Source organism: Micromesistius poutassou, assembly GCF_964030765.1.
Source record: "Micromesistius poutassou genome assembly, chromosome: 6".
NCBI classification, from domain to species: domain Eukaryota; kingdom Metazoa; phylum Chordata; class Actinopteri; order Gadiformes; family Gadidae; genus Micromesistius; species Micromesistius poutassou.
The window spans coordinates 17,422,630-17,437,810 of record NC_140276.1 but is presented as its reverse complement, the minus strand read 5'-3'; the positions used below and the strand labels follow the sequence as shown (position 1 = coordinate 17,437,810).

Sequence of the window (15,181 nt, the reverse complement as noted above, 5' to 3'; positions counted from 1 at the left end):
AAGGATGGATCTGTAAGTTTGATCATATTTTAAATACATTTTAGTACAAATATTGTCATTTGCTTATTTGACTGCCCTTCATGAATGCTCATGCTAGTACATGTGTTTATTTAGAACTAATGAAAAGCTACTATATCATACTTTTCTCTCGTCCTGTACACCTGTAGGTCTTAAAAGGTACGGTGGTCTGCAAAAAGTCCATTGGCAAACTGGTACTGATTAAGCTGGGCAAAACCCCCGGTATGGTGTCGCTACATGCGGCATCAGACTGGTACCCTGCCAAGGTGGAAGTCACGTCCCCAGAAGGAGAGACCTTCCACTTCCCCATCTATCGCTGGATCACCGACCATGAAGTTCATCAGTTCAGCGAGGCCACAGGTACATGGAACTTACGTTGTACTTACCTTATATATTTTTTATTAAGCAATACGTTTTCTCTATAGTGCCTTTAGCCGTTAAAGTTAGCATCTACATGACAATTTGTTGTTTTTATCTTGCGTTGCAGCTTGTTTTGTATTTTGTGACTGCAAGCCTCGTCTGCGCAGAGTGAAAGAGTTGAAACTGAGAAAGGAACAGTATTGGTATGTAATTCACAATTCAACATTTCACATGCTAACTACAAACAATTCACATGCTTATTTCAATATTTGTGTAAGTGGCTAAGCCTAAAACTTAAAGCCACTTTGGAAGTAAAAATTCCATGTACCAGGCGCCGTTATATTGCAAATCTATGGTTTTTGCTCCTGTAAAAGCCACACGTTAATCGGGGCAACCCTCAGTTTTTTAGAAAAACACGTTTTATTTGTGATGTCATTGCAATCACTTCACTACCCATAAATCCTGAAGTGTGACACGACGTCTCTGATTGGTGGAGCTCACCGTTACCAGGCAATGTGTACTGCATCCACGAAAGTGAATGACTGCTACTGCTACCAGAGCCCGTCTACGGAGACTATTCCTTTAGACACTCTGCTTCTACTGAACTTGATTGCTTACCACAGCAACCATGATTTATATTAATGGAAAGTTGTGGTTAGAGCTGTAGAGGAAATGAGATGTAACCGTTGAAAAAAAAGGGGGTAGACGTCCCCTTTTTTTACAGCTCTGGTTCCGGAAGTAAATTTTCCATGCATTTACAACGTACACTTTTCGTAAAATCCTTTTTTAAGCCTAGAACTAAGCCAATCATTCGTCAAGGTAGTCGTGACCAGAAAATGTTTGATTCGGGCCAAAAAAGGAATTTGTAAAACGGAAGAAAAGGCAGAGGTACAAGACTGTGTGCATTCTTTTTGTGAACGAGTGAAGGAACTGCTCATCCCATGAACCATTGCGGACCTTTTCGCAATGGTTCCAACCCAATAGTTTAGTGTGTTTCTTACATCTTATAACCTTTGTCATTATTATATTGTTTATATTGTTAATATAAGTTGTGTCATATATATTCTATGTGTGTATGTTAGTGTTTCATATATTGTATATTCATTCCTATGAAAACTGCTCATTGGCGCAGGGCAACATCAAGGATAGAATTTCTTCCGCATCATGGGAGCCTAGCCACGCCCTAGTGCATGACGCGCAGTGTACATTTCATGATGTTCCGGATGTAGAAATATTCTTGTTCTCTAGCATTGTAAGTGAGAGGTCTGAGCGAGCACAGTCACATTGTTTACCGACCATGGAAGTATAAGTTACTAACCCCCCCGATGATTCTCTATATGTGATCTTTAAATTACACTCCTTCTGCCATCTGGGCAACAATTATTAGCCAATGTAAGCTAAACCAACTAGTGGCATAGCGCTCTTTTGTAGCGTGTGCTGCTAGTAAGCAAAGTTCTTAAGTTAACTGTTGAAATCAAGCAAACAAATGTTCAAATGCTTAAGTGAGGCTTTTTAAAGTTTAATTATAATACCAAATTTGCGGCTATCAAAGAAATTGCCGAGTCAGAATTAATTTCATTTTCCTGCCGTGAGCATTTATCTGTTATATTACAAATTACACAAGCTTAAAATTCAATATAAAGTTAAACAGTTAAAGTTAATCAATAGTTTTTTTTAGATTAGTTTGTCCATTTTTGACCTGATAAAGAAAAACACCTTGTATTTAAATTTTCATTTTTGTATTTTAAAACTAAAATCATAATAACCACTCGTTTTTTAGTATCTTTTTCTGTTTCTGAAACGAGCATCAAATGACCAGATATATACACAGACGCATCAGCTGGTGTACCCAGGGAACTCACAGATTCAGTCAAGATGTTAGGAAGCGAAGGAGTCTGAAATTACCCACATGGAACCATGGACCTATTATAAGCCATGGAACCAGCCAGCAACACATTTTAAATCAAATAACGTGATTCTAAAATTAATAATCATGGATTAAAAAACCTTGGACACGAGAAGTTAACGGAGCCATGCACTGAGCAGAATATATCATCTGTTGATATCCAGAAACATTTTGCGGAGACACATTCCTGTTCCCCACTTGTATTGGAGTGAACAGAGATATCTGCTTCCGGGCCCCATGAATCGAGGGACCCGTCCACAGCCAAAACAACTGCAACACCAGGCTTAGCCACTGAGCACGGGTGGATTGCGGAAGAAGGCACTGCTCCTGGGGGCCTGAGTAGCATTCAATGGCCGTCACAGGCTATTGATATAAGAATTACGAACAACCGAGAAATTACACAGATTAGGATCGGATGGATCTGACCGGGATTTCCGTTGCCGTTGCGATGGGTTTCCTCTATCAGCGACTTATACAATATAAACAAATGATATAAAACTCTTTCATTTTAAAATAGTATGTAAATATTTTGAATGAATAGGCCTACATTTTTGTTCTATTTTTAAAATGTTCCTATATAGCCTATTATTATAGCTTACATAATAATATTTTAAAACATAGGAATGCAAAATGCATCCTGGGATATTTAATGGTCCCAAGTCCACACAAGTCACCTCCGATGCATCCTCAATGGAATGGCCAGTTTAAAGGGGTAGTTCAGAATTTTGGACATCAGACCTCATTTCTAAGTGAGCCAGTGTGTTATTTTTTTTTTTATATATACAGTTTTACCCACTCCACAGTACACCCGAGGCAAACCAATTATAATGCCAGACTATCGATGTAAATGTCTGTGTTGATAGAATAATGTTATAAATAAAACTATCCTTGTATGATCATGATTCGTTTGAGAATGAGAATGAGGGAGGAGCTGAGTCTGACCGACTCAGCTTAGAACTGTGATTCACCGCTACCGGAAACGCGACTGAACGAACAAACGATTCTGAACAATTCTTCTTGGCGAACTGACCGACGCGAACTGAATCAAGCAAATGAATCATGAAATCCAACACTAACAAATGCATCAGAAAGTGGAGTGAAGCGATCGAGCGAGCTTGCAAACTGTCAAAAAACGATGCGCTCCTCTGGACAGCAACACCCGTCTACCTGTGATAAAGTTCCTACCTAAATAGATTTTAATTGCAATGCAAGTGTGCCACCTAGTGGACACATTGCAGCGTACATACAAAACATGAAAATGGATCTTACTATTTGTATAATTGATTCATTAGGCAATGCAGTAAGATCCCTTATCTTGACCTTCGTGAAATGTGTTTGTTGCCGAGTCAGTGGGCCTAATTTAGAGATGATATGAGATCCACTCACAAAGCAGCAAACATCAAGATCAAGACACTTACGATAGGAGGTGTCGGGGATCGGAAATCACGATACAGAATATCTGATTGGCGTAGCTGAGACCAAATATCAGATTGAAATGTAGTGCTAACATTTCTTTAAGAAATCCGAAACCCAAAAATCTAAATCAAATCCAAAACGTTTTAAAAATGTGGAATAATATGTTATTATGGACTCAAATTGTCAACTAGGGGTTATACACATGGTAGTGCACACGTTAATTATAACTGGCAGTTTTGGGTTTCCAGATAACATCAATCAAAAATTGTGACTGCACCCCCCTATTCTGATTTAAGATAATGGAGGTGCGAAATCCTGAACAGCAATATAGCTTTGCTAATTGAAAAAATGTGACAGAAGCAGGCATTTTTTACATTCGGATTCTGGCCGGGACTAGCTCCACAATGATCTTTTGTTTTTCTTCTACCTGAAAGGTTTGCTTATTAACTATTAAAGGCCTCCACACGTCAAAGCTCAAGTGCACAGTGCAAACTGAAGTTGAAGCTGAAGTTTCTTGTGTCCTTGAATTCAACCAGAGGCATATTAAATCCTGCACAGACTCACTCACGTATAAACTTTAATTGATACACTGGATAAAAAAGCATCAAACACTCCAGGCGGGAGCAGAATAAATAGACCCATGACTTAAGTAAAGCCAAAATGTGGAGTTGAAATTAACTATTATAGAAATAATTATAATTGTAATGTCATGTGTGTCAATGTTTCATCATCATCATCGTCATCCACTTATCCGGGGTTGGGTCGCGGGGGCAGCAGCTCAAGCAGGGGGCCCCAGACTTCCCTTTCCCGGGCCACATTGACCAGCTCTGACGGGGGGATCCCGAGGCGTTCCCAGGCCAGTGTTGAGATATAATCTCTCCACCTAGTCCTGGGCCTTCCCCGGGGTCTCCTCCCTACTGGTCGTGCCTGCAACACCTCTCAAGGGAGGCGTCCGGTGGGCATCCTTACCAGATGCCCGAACCACCTCAACTGACTCCTTTATAAGCAAAGGAGCAGCGGCTCTAATCCGAGTTCCTCCCGGATGACTGAACTTCTCACCCTATCCCTAAGGGAGAAGCCAGCCACCCTCCTGAGAAAACTCATCTCGGCCGCTTGTATCCACGATCTCGTCCTTTCGGTCATCACCCATCCCTCATGACCATAGGTGAGGATAGGAACGAAGATCGACCGGTAGATCGAGAGCTTTGCCTTGCGGCTCAGCTCTCTTTTCGTCACAACAGTGCGGTAAAGTGAACGCAATACTGCCCCCGCTGCTCCGATTCTCCGGCCAATCTCACTCTCCATCTTACCCTCACTCGCGAACAAGACCCCGAGGTACTTGAACTCCTTCACTTGGGCTAAGGACTCATTTCCTACCCGGAGTGGTGCTGATCCTCATCCCAGCCGCTTCACACTCGGCCGCCAGCCAATCCAGTGAGTGCTGAAGGTCACAGGCCGATGATGCCATCAGGACCACATCATCTGCAAAGAGCAGTGTTGAGATCCTCAGATCACCGAACTACAACCCCTCCCCACCACGACTACGCCTCAATATCCTGTCCATGAATATCGCAAACAGGATTGGTGACAAGGCGCAGCCCTGGCGGAGGCCAACACCCACCGGGAACGGAACTGACTGGCTGCCGAGAACGCGGACACAGCTCTTGCTTTGGGAGTACAGAGATTTAGAGAGATTGGTCCTGAGGAGTGAACCCCTTACCCTGTACTCCCGCAGCACCTCCCACAGTTTCTCCCGGGGGACCCGGTCATATGCCTTCTCCAAATCCACAAAACACATGTAGACCGGATGGGCATACTCCCAGGCCCCCTCCAGGATCCTTGCGAGAGTGAAGAGCTGATCCGTAGTTCCACGTCCAGGGCGGAAACCGCATTGTTCCTCTTCAATCTGAGGTTCGACAATCGGCCGAACCCTCCTTTCCAGCACCTTAGAGTAGACTTTCCCAGGGAGGCTGAGAAGTGTGATACCCCGGTAATTGGCACACACTCTCTGGTCCCCCTTTTTGAACAGGGGAACCACCACCCTGGTTTGCCACTCCTTTGGCACTGTACCAGACTCCCATGCAATGTTGAATAGGCGTGTCAACCATGACAGCCCCTCAACACCCAGAGCTTTTAGCATTTCTGGCTGGATCTCATCAATCCCTGGGGCTTTGCCACTGCAGAGATGTTTAACTACCTCAGTGACTTCCACCAGGGAAATTGACGACGAACCACCATCAACCTTGAGCTCTGCCTCCATCATAGAGGGCGTGTTAGTCGGATTCAGGAGTTCTTCAGTGTTCCTTCCAACGTTCGACTACCTCCTCAGTTGAGGTCAACAGAGTCCCACCCTTACTGTACACAGCTTGGATGTTTCCCCGTTTCCCCCTTCTGAGGTGTCGGATGGTCTTCCAGAAACACTTTGGTGCCGACCGAAAGTCCTTCTCCATGTCCTCTCCGAACTTCTCCCACACCCGCTGCTTAGCCTCCGACACGGCAGCGGCTGCAGCCCTTCGAGCCCGCCGGTACCCTGCAACTGCGTCAGGAGTCCTCCGGGATAACATACACCGGAAGGCCTCCTTCTTCAGTCGGACGGCTTCCCTGACCACCAGTGTCCACCACGGTGTCTGAGGGTTACCGCCCCTTGAGGAACCTAAGACCCTGAGGCCGCAGCTCACCACCGCAGCTTCAGCAATGGAGGCTTTGAACACCGCCCACTCCGGCTCAATGCCCCCAACCTCCACAGGGATGCTAGAAAAGCTCCACCGGAGGTGTGAGTTGAAGATCTCTAGGACGGGGGCCTCCTCCAGACGTTCCCAATTCACCCGCACTACCCGTTTGGGCTTACCAGGTCTGTCCAGAATCTTCCCACATTCCCTGATCCAACTCACCACCAGATGGTGGTCGGTTGACAGTTCCGTCCCTCTCTTCACCCGAGTGTCCAAAACATAAGGCCTCAGATCAGCTGACACGATCACAAAATCGATCATCGATCTTCGGCCTAGGGTACTCTGGTACCAGGTACACTTATGAGCACCCTTATGTTCAAACATGGTGTTCGTTATGGACAATCCATGACTAGCACAGAAGTCCAGTAACAAACGACCACTCGGGTTTAGATCAGGGAGGCCGTTCCTCCCCACCACGCCTCTCCAGGTGTCTCCATCATGGGCGTTGAAGTCTCCCAGCAGAACTACGGAGTCCCCTACCGGAGCCCCATACAGGACTCCATTCAGGGTCTCCAAGAAGGCAGAGTACTCTGAACTGCTGTTCGATACATACGCACAAACAACAGTCAGAGTTTTCCCCCCCACCACCCTTAGGTGTAGGGAGGCGACCCTCTCGTCCACCGGGGTAAACTCCAACACCGCGGCGCTCAGCCGGGGATTTATGAGTATCCCCATACCCGCCCGGCGCCTCACGCCCTGGGCAACTCCAGAGAAGAATAGAGTCCAACCCCTATCCAGGAGTATGGTACCAGAGCTGAGACTGTGCGTATAGGTAAGCCCCACCAGATCTAACTGGTAGCGCTCCACCTCCCTCACAAGCTCCGGTTCCTTTCCCCACAGTGAGGTGACGTTCCACGTCCCCAGAGCCAGCTTCTGCCGCTCGGGTCTGGTCCGTCGGGACCCCTGACTTTCACTGCCACCCATGTGGCAGCGCACCCTCCCTGCAGGTGGTGGGCCCACAGGACGAAGAGGGGGGGGTGCCACGTAGCTTTTTCGGGCTGTGCCCGGCCGGGCTCCGTGGCAAACCCGGCCACCTCCATCTGGGCCTGGCTCCAGACGGGGGCCCCGGGCTTCCTCCGGGCAGGGTCTCTCCTCCTCTTTCTTGAATGTTCATTGGGGTCTTTGTGAACCATTCTTAGTCTGGCCCCTCACCTGAGACCACTCTGCCATGGGAGACCCTACCAGGAGCACATGGCTCCAGACAACACAGCCCTCAGGTTCACAGCGACACGCAAACCTCTCCACCACGATAAGGTGACGGTTCCAGGAGAGGCAAATGTTTTTGCAAATTATAATACACTGATATATAATGCCACATCCATTTACTTTGCTTTCAAGAAATATAAAAAACGAATTTAAGACAAAAGACACTGGTTCTAAATAACTTGAGCTTTGGTTTGTGGGGCCCTCACGGGAGAAAGTATTTGGTTCATTTAGCAAATTTTCCTTGCACATTTCATCAAATCATAGGACAATTTGTTATTCTAGGGAAACCATTCTTGAAATTTTGTGTCTATTCATAATCAACTACCATAGGCTACCTATTCTAGTATTGATAGTATTGAATTGTTATTATCAAATTGTTGTACTTTTTAAAATATATTCCCTAGCTGGAGAAATGATGCAGAGGGGATTCCTCACTGTATGAAGAGTGACGATGTTCATGCTCTGCCTTACGAGATCCGCTTCTCCTTCACTAAACAAGCAGAGTTTAAACTCAACGCTATACAAGGGTACAGTTTTTTGTTGTCTTCATTATTATTATTATTATTATTATTGTTTTATATTAATAATGTTAATTATTTATTTGAGACAAAGCATTTGAGGTCTTATTGCGCTTTACATATCAATACATTTACATTGTATGTAAATGTTTGGCAAAGTTACAATACCACAAATAAAATGCTGATATAATTAAAGCTAATAATAATTAAAGCTTTTGTTTTTTTTCTGTACAGACTGATAGAGTTGAAACTCAAAGGATATGCGGATTGTAACGAAAAGTGGGAAAGCATTGATGCCATCAGCAAAGTCTTCCGCAACAAACAAACTCCACTGTGTGGTACAGAATGCTTCACGTTAAGTTGATGGCTCATGTAGTCATGTAGGGGTTTTACTTTAGATATTGAAGGCTCGGTAGGTTGGATGGTAGCATTTTGAGTGCCAATTTGATTGTGATTCTGTAAACATTGAGAAACGATAATATCATTTTGTGGACTTTATTGTGATGATACAAGCACGCCTGTCTCAGTATGAGACGATTTTGATTTTAGAGCGCTAGCAGCTATGCTAAGCCCTCTTAGCCTATGGAGAGAGGGAGCAGAGAGGGAGGAAGGAAGTGGGGGGGATGAGTTGTTATATATAACACTGCTCTTAACACTCAAGAGCAGCTTTATTAAAATAATGTTTTCAATAAATGTGTTCTAAGCCACTGTAAATGCATTCACATCGTGTCTTATGTTTGTAGAGTACATCCGGAACAACTGGATGGAGGATTCTCTTTTTGGCTACCAGTTTCTAAACGGTGTCAACCCAATGGTGATCCGTCGTTGTTTGGTGTTGCCGGAAAAGTTCCCTGTCACAGATGAAATGGTGTCCTTCCTCAGTGGGAGGAGCCTAGCAAAAGAGATGGAGGTGTGTAATTCCCTGAATGTCGAAGATTCAACATGATTTAAAGGTGCTTGCACACTGCCCCAACAAGCTCCAACGCACAACTATAGAATGTTAGGGCGCACTCACACTAGGCCATCTGTACCGTGCCTGAGTACGTTTGCCCCCTAAAGTCTAGATAGTTTAGTCTAGTGTGAGCACGCCATCCGTACTCAAGTACAGTTAAATTCCGTGGCCTCAGTACACTTGGGAGAGGTGTGCTCAGGCCACAGTACAGATGCTAATGAGCCACGCACACGCACAGATACTCAACCTATATGTACAAGAGGCCACCGTACTCAGGCCCAGTTGAGATTGCCTAGTGTGAGCACAGGCCAGCGGCACAGTGCGTGAGTACGGTACAGGGCAACTTTGCCTAGTGACTTTGCCAGCAACAGTTAATGTTTGTTTTTAATGCTGTTTGTTGTGGTGTGTGAAAGCACCTTAAGAGAGTGCGACTTCCTTTCAAGATCATTTTTTTTGTCACATTTTACATTATAGTGTGCGGTTACAGTATCATTATTACACAAGTAAATACTATGAAATAACCAATGTAACGGCATGTGCTTAATATGTAATAATATCAGGGGTTAGGAAGGTTAGGAATAGGGGAAAATGTGACTCAAAGCTGTCATTCCCCGAGAAACCGTTTAGTACTTGTTCCTTTTGAAATCGGAGTTGCATATGCATGCTAAACGTGAAAATGTTCTTCTACCTCGATTGCCTGCATTAGCAAATGAAAGAAAATTGACGAGCAAATCAGAAAAGCCTCACCAACTGACTCATTTGGTGAATTAGTATTCATAGCCTCGCCCACCTTGGCTTGCAACGGCCCACGGGAAGACAATATGGAGTTTGTACCTGTGCTATTTGTGGCGCATCCCTTGGCCAAGAGTTGAGGAAGAAATGGTTGGATTGGACATTACCACTGTTTCAACATTTACATGGCCTGGGCACGGCGGCCGACGTTAGAGTTGCGTTGATTTTAGGGTTAGGGTTAGGGTTAGGGTTTTTGTAGCTTTCAATACAGCCCCTTGGTAAATTGAATTACTAACTGTACATTAAAAAGTATTTCTGCTCAATCTACAAGGTTTAACAACTGCTTTCTCCTCCTCGACTGTATGTTTGTATACAGCGCGCAGGCTTGATGCGCTTCACTTTTTTTTGTGGAGAACCAGCGCCACACAGTGGCCTTGAATATGTGCTACAGCGGTTCTACAGCTCGATGCGTTTATCTCTTTACGGAGATATTCCTGAAACGCATCAAAGGAAAACTGATCGTTTTTGCCCGTGTGGACGGGGCCTGAGGCTCTCTGGAAGTTTAATTGGTTTTATTAGTGTGACGTAGGGATTTCGCAAGAACCGATACTTCGGTACCAAGTCGATGTCACAATTCTAAAAACGTGACGGTACTCGTTTTTCTACAGTACCATAGGTACCGAGGATGCAATTCCTCCGGACGTAACGTGGGCAGCATATACACCTGCAAGTGTTGTAGTCTGCCGTTAAATGCCAAAGGAACACTGAAGATGGCAACTGCAGCTGCAGCGAGTGCGACAGCTCCGCCTCGACTCGTCGAAAAAGAGTCGTGTCTGGAAGTACTTTGTGTTTGGAACGCTGCGCTGCTGTTTCAGACGGGACCCGTTTCAATGTTGCGCTTCTAAACACGCATGGTACGACTGCGTTCGGCATCACTTACTTCATGTTGTTTTGATTGAAGATCGGCAGGTTGTAGTGGGTGCGGCGGTGAATGAATGAACGTGTGTGTGTTGCGCACGTATGCGATTTCAAAGTAACAAACCAACTCAAAGCCGATGCATGCATCCAAAACTATTCGTTCAAAACCAAATAAACAAATCAAAAACAGCGTTGCTTTTTCGCTTCAACTACTTTTTCTTTTCAAAACTTAGTAATTAATACGGCGTGGTACAGAGCGGTTGAAAAAAATGTTGGTGTCTCCTGTGGCTGCCTTGCGCACCTGCGTTATATTACTTAATATTAGGTTGGAAGTTATGTTTTAAACCCCGCCATGCACGCAAGTGTAAACACGAGCAGCATAGCTGCATGACTGCCTGCTTTCAGCACGTATTTTTTATTTATTTTTTATTACTTGAACGCTGCCACTGTTCTTTTTTTGTAATGTTAATAGTGGTTTATTTTTATTCATTACTTGAAGGCTACATGCCAGTGCCACTGTTTTTTATAATGTTTAAATGTTTTTAATAAATGAGTGTATGTTGAAGTACATGGGATTTATTGTTTTGTTTTTGTTTTTTACTGTGGTATCGAATTGGGTATCGAGAATTGTGGAATTTCACTGGTATTGGTATCGACTACTAAGTTTCTGGTATCGTGACATCCCTACTGTGACGGACACTGCTGTTAGCCAATTAGAGGCGAGCCATTTGCATGTCAAGAGCCAAAATGTGTCATGTCGTTCCTCCCCGCCCACCTCCTCCTCCACTAGAACAGAGTGAACCAGGAGCACCTCCTCCACTAGAGCAGAGTGAAACAGGAGCACCTCCTCCACTAGAGCAGAGTGAACCAGGAGCACCTCCTCCACTAGAGCAGAGTGAACCAGGAGCACCTCCTCCACTAGAGCAGAGTGAACCAGGAGCACCTCCTCCACTAGAGCAGAGTGAACCAGGAGCACCAGGGCATTTTTTTCACCAAAACCGACTCACAGGGCATCCATTGCTATAGTGACCACCGCAAAATTAATGAAAAAACTATGCAATGACACCTTTAATGTTAAGTGTTACGTTTTTATTTATTTGTATATAATATAAATAAATAGAGGGCACAAATTGGGTTTTTAGTAGTTCAGCAGATATATATATATATAAATAAATACATTAATCGGGGGCAGAACTATCATAAAAGCCCAGATTTGCAGGAACACCATCGTTGTAATATATTTTTTTTAAATGAAACATGTTGTTAACTCATATTTTAACAGTGTGGGAACATATTCCTGTGTGACTACAAACTCTTGGATGGACTGAAAGCCAACGAGATTAATGGCAAGCAGCAGTACCTGATGGCCCCACTCGTCCTGCTTCACAAAACCCCTGAGGGTCAGCTGATGCCCATAGCTATCCAGGTAAGTATCGATATTAACGCACCTGCTTCCATCGCCCAATGATGGCTGATGTATGGAAACTTTATGGAATAACTGTTAGTAACAGCATGGAAACTTTTAGGAACTCCCAATATCGATTGTTCCATTCATTCTGTGGGCTGTGGACCTTTTCTAAAGTTGAAGCAGGAACCAGCAAAGGAAAACCCCATCTTCATTCCTAAAGACTCAATGTACGACTGGTTGCTGGCCAAGATGTTTGTCAGAAGTGCAGATTTCCAGGACCACCAGCTTAACTCCCACTTGCTCCGCACTCATCTTCTGGCAGAAGTGTTCTCTGTCTCAGTCCTGCGTAACCTGCCCATGGTGCATCCACTGTACAAGGTGACAGTTGTTTGCATAATCTCATAAACTCTCCATCTAAAATGTTAATTAACAGAGCATTATAGAAAACCTTTCAATATGATACATCTGAAATAAACACAATTTGTTTTCCTTTTTTGGGCTAGCTCCTGGTTCCACACACTCGCTACACCCTCCAGATTAACTTCCTAGCCCGGAAGCTACTCATATCTGACAGTGGAACTTTCAGTATGGTAGGGAGCAAACCATGTTTATACAAGTTGTTGCCTTAAAGAGTAACAGTCATGTTCAGCGATTTACTTACGTATAAGAGAGAACTGTTTCATATGTATTGAGAAACAAATTGCTGTCTGCAATAACTGTCTAAATAGTTTGACCATTGATGTTATTTTTCTGATTTGAACCAAAGGAAAATACAAATACCTGACCAATAATGACCAATGGTCCAACTTTTCAGAATTATTTTTCACAGAAACATTTCATGTTGCAGACCTTAATTATTTTCACAACACGGGTATGAAACACTAGAAGGCCTACTCTCTTATGTTAGGAAATAGCCAGGCATGGCAGAACCCCTTTAATGAAGAGATAGAATATGCCTTATTTCATATAACCTTCTGAAAATTATGCATGTGTTTATGATATTGTAGCAGACATTGGATAAACCTATTTGTCATCTTTTCCACCCTGATGGTAAGTGTAACAATGTGATTGCTTCCCAAGTTCACCTCTTCTGGCGGAGAGGCTATGGAAACAATCCTGCAACGAGCCACGTCATCTATAACCTACACCTCACTCTGCATTCGGGATGACATCAAGAAGAGAGGGCTGAAGTCTGTGCCCCACTTCTACTACAGAGACGATGGCATCCGCATGTGGGACATCATCAACAGGTAATAGAGACAATTATAGAATGGAATAACTGCTTGTTTTGTGATTCGATTGGTTGATTCCTATCATATTGTAGTGTGTAGTATTATTTGTAATTGTTTTTGCATCAAAATGTATTAGCACCTGCTATAAACAATCTAGCCCCCCGTAGCTCCTGCCATCCTCATTCTTTGGCCCTGCTACTGTACATTCATGATGCAGGTTTGTTCATGGAGTGCTTAGCTACTACTACCATGAAGACTCTGATGTCAAGCAAGACACAGAGCTACAGACCTGGGTTCTGGACATCTTTGAACATGGATTCCTTTCACGGCCAGAATCTGGTGAGCTTTAAGCAAAATAAATGAAATCAAGTTATGTGTTTGAAAGAAATACATAATGATACTTGGAATAGGTATACTGCAGAACAAATATTCTTTAATCCAAATAACTTTTTCTTTAATATAAAAATGTATAATACTCAGAAATGCCGCGAAGATTGTGCTCTGTAGCCGCGCTGGTGAAATTCGTCACCATGGTGATCTTCACCGTTTCTGCCCAGCACGCTGCAGTCAACAGCGGCCAGGTCTGATTTTTTTTCACTAATCTGAATCATTATTTTAGTCCCTTCTTGACAATTAATGTTTTTTCAGATTCCACTTGTTTTGAGTATTTGTAAAAATATGACAAATGTGAACTGATAACGATTTATCTTTAGTTTGACTACGGTGCATGGATGCCCAACACTCCAACGACCCTGCAGTGCCCCCCACCGACCACCAAGGGAAAGACCGATCTAAACTCCCTCCTGAAAACTCTCCCTAATGTCAATGTCACCGTTAATGGCATGGCTGTCATGTGGCTGCTCAGCAAGCAGTCCAGTGATTTTGTAAGTTGTTGTGAATGTAGAATATAAACCGTACATCCTGCAGTATTCAGTAGAACTTTACTTACTTCCTTGAGTCTGTATACTTATTCCCTGGAGTATTTTCAGTATACTATGCTATGGTATTGCCCCAAGTATGTTATTCAAGTATTTCAAGTGTGTGTGTGTGTATGTGTGTCTTATTATATATATTTAACATTTGTTTATCCAAACAGGTGCCACTTGGCCACTACCCTGAAGAGTATTTCTCTGAAATAGTCCCATGCCAGCACGCCATGATCTTTAAAGGGGAGCTTGAACTTTTAAGTGCAAAGATTAAGGCCAGAAACTTGAAGCTGAAAATCCCGTACACGTTTCTGGACCCACTGTTGATGGAGAATAGCGTAGCCAACTGAGTAGCGGAGCTATGGGGGACAGGATGGTCTGGTGGTCCTGGAGATTGACTCCCAGCTGAAGGGTTGGGTTCAAACTCCATTGTCTACGCTACCTGCTTCCTACTATACAATATAAATCATTATTCGTTTATTTTTTTTAATCATTTAATTCTCAAATCTTTAGAACTGTTATGAACACAAACTGATAATGTGTGTTTATCTGGAATTGTTGGTTCCTGCAAATATGTAACATTAGCCATGTGTAGTACATTTAAAACACTCCATTGTGAACGCTTCTTTACTTCTGCTTATGTACCTCCTGCACCATTTTCTACTTCACTATGATGCATCACTTTTACATACAAAACACAAACACATTCAACGTTTCTTCAGCTGTTTTAATTCATCGTTCTCATACTCATCATACATGTCAAGAACATCCACAGGTGTCATGCCCAGTAAATACTCCCGATAGAAAGCATGTCCCTGTCCGCGGGAGTGTGCATGCATTCAGCGAAGGTGGAGCTACAT

The 15,181-nt window shown here is 43.6% G+C and overlaps 1 protein-coding gene across 1 annotated transcript; it reads left to right on the top strand.

The window, feature by feature from the left end:
- Window positions 1-242: 242 nt before the first annotated feature.
- LOC311345272 (polyunsaturated fatty acid lipoxygenase ALOX15B-like) lies at window positions 243-14,671 on the top strand (the record flags this gene model as incomplete). Its single annotated transcript, XM_084469636.1, has 12 exons — window positions 243-378; window positions 4,942-4,945; window positions 8,388-8,491; window positions 8,897-9,063; window positions 12,038-12,181; window positions 12,338-12,541; window positions 12,667-12,753; window positions 13,244-13,413; window positions 13,613-13,734; window positions 13,876-13,976; window positions 14,109-14,279; window positions 14,492-14,671. 12 exons carry the CDS (start codon window positions 243-245, stop codon window positions 14,669-14,671), a joined length of 1,590 nt encoding a protein of 529 aa, XP_084325762.1.
- Between the last annotated feature and the right edge of the window lie 510 nt (window positions 14,672-15,181).